Here is a 703-nt window from a genome sequence, read left to right as displayed (position 1 = left end):
AACCCAAGCGGCCATCGGGGTCCAGCTGCTCATCGGCACGGCCGCTTCAGCAGGGCCACCGCAGTGCCCCAATTAAGTGGATTCCTCTACAAAAGGGGATGAGGAGCCACGGGGCAGCCGGCACGATGCCGAAGCCCACAAGGCTTGTGGGTCGTTTTGGGGAGGCATCACGGCCCTGTGGTCCACGGAGCTCCCCCCGCAGAGCCCCCTGGCAGCTCCCCGGGAATGCCAACGGCCAAGGAGGTGCTGGGGTGGAAGATCTCACCTTGAACGAGCAGGCGCGTGGTGTGCACAGCCTCCCCTTGGATGCTGTACGCCCGGCACGTGTAGGCACCCCTGTCCTCCCGGGTGATGGAGACCACTGTCAGGCTCCCATCGCTCACCTGGGGACAACAAAGGAAGACCCTGAAGCGTGCCCCCGGGGGGGGGGATGCGCCCAAGCACTGGCTCAGCATCCTCCCTCCTTCCCTCCCTGCCTGCTTTTGTCGGCAGATAGCTGCCGGCATTTTTAGAGGCGGATGAGAAATGGGTTTCCCCGCTCTGCAAGACTTCGGATATTAATAAACCAACACACGCTTGACGCCAAAGGGAAAAAAAAAATATCATAAAAATAAATAAATAAGCCTCACAAACGTATTCATCTCCTGCAGAAGTGACTGGCAGGGGGGCGACTCCCAAACCCCCCCCCCAGAGCCCCGCCACC

The 703-nt window shown here is 60.5% G+C and overlaps 1 protein-coding gene across 1 annotated transcript in view; it reads right to left on the bottom strand.

The window, feature by feature from the left end:
• Positions 1-383, bottom strand: part of LOC104280822 (protein turtle homolog B-like) — a gene marked incomplete at both ends in the record, with an annotated part of 11,640 nt that extends 11,257 nt beyond the window's left edge. Inside the window, 1 exon segment of the mRNA XM_009878599.1 lies at positions 266-383. Coding sequence (XP_009876901.1) covers positions 266-383 — 118 coding nt within the window.
• Positions 384-703: the final 320 nt, after the last annotated feature.

Source organism: Apaloderma vittatum, unplaced genomic scaffold (assembly GCF_000703405.1).
Source record: "Apaloderma vittatum isolate BGI_N311 unplaced genomic scaffold, ASM70340v1 scaffold27400, whole genome shotgun sequence".
In the NCBI taxonomy this organism is placed as follows: Eukaryota; Metazoa; Chordata; class Aves; order Trogoniformes; family Trogonidae; genus Apaloderma; species Apaloderma vittatum.
Note: the sequence above shows the minus strand (reverse complement) of the source record. Positions and strands in the feature narration are given on the sequence as shown.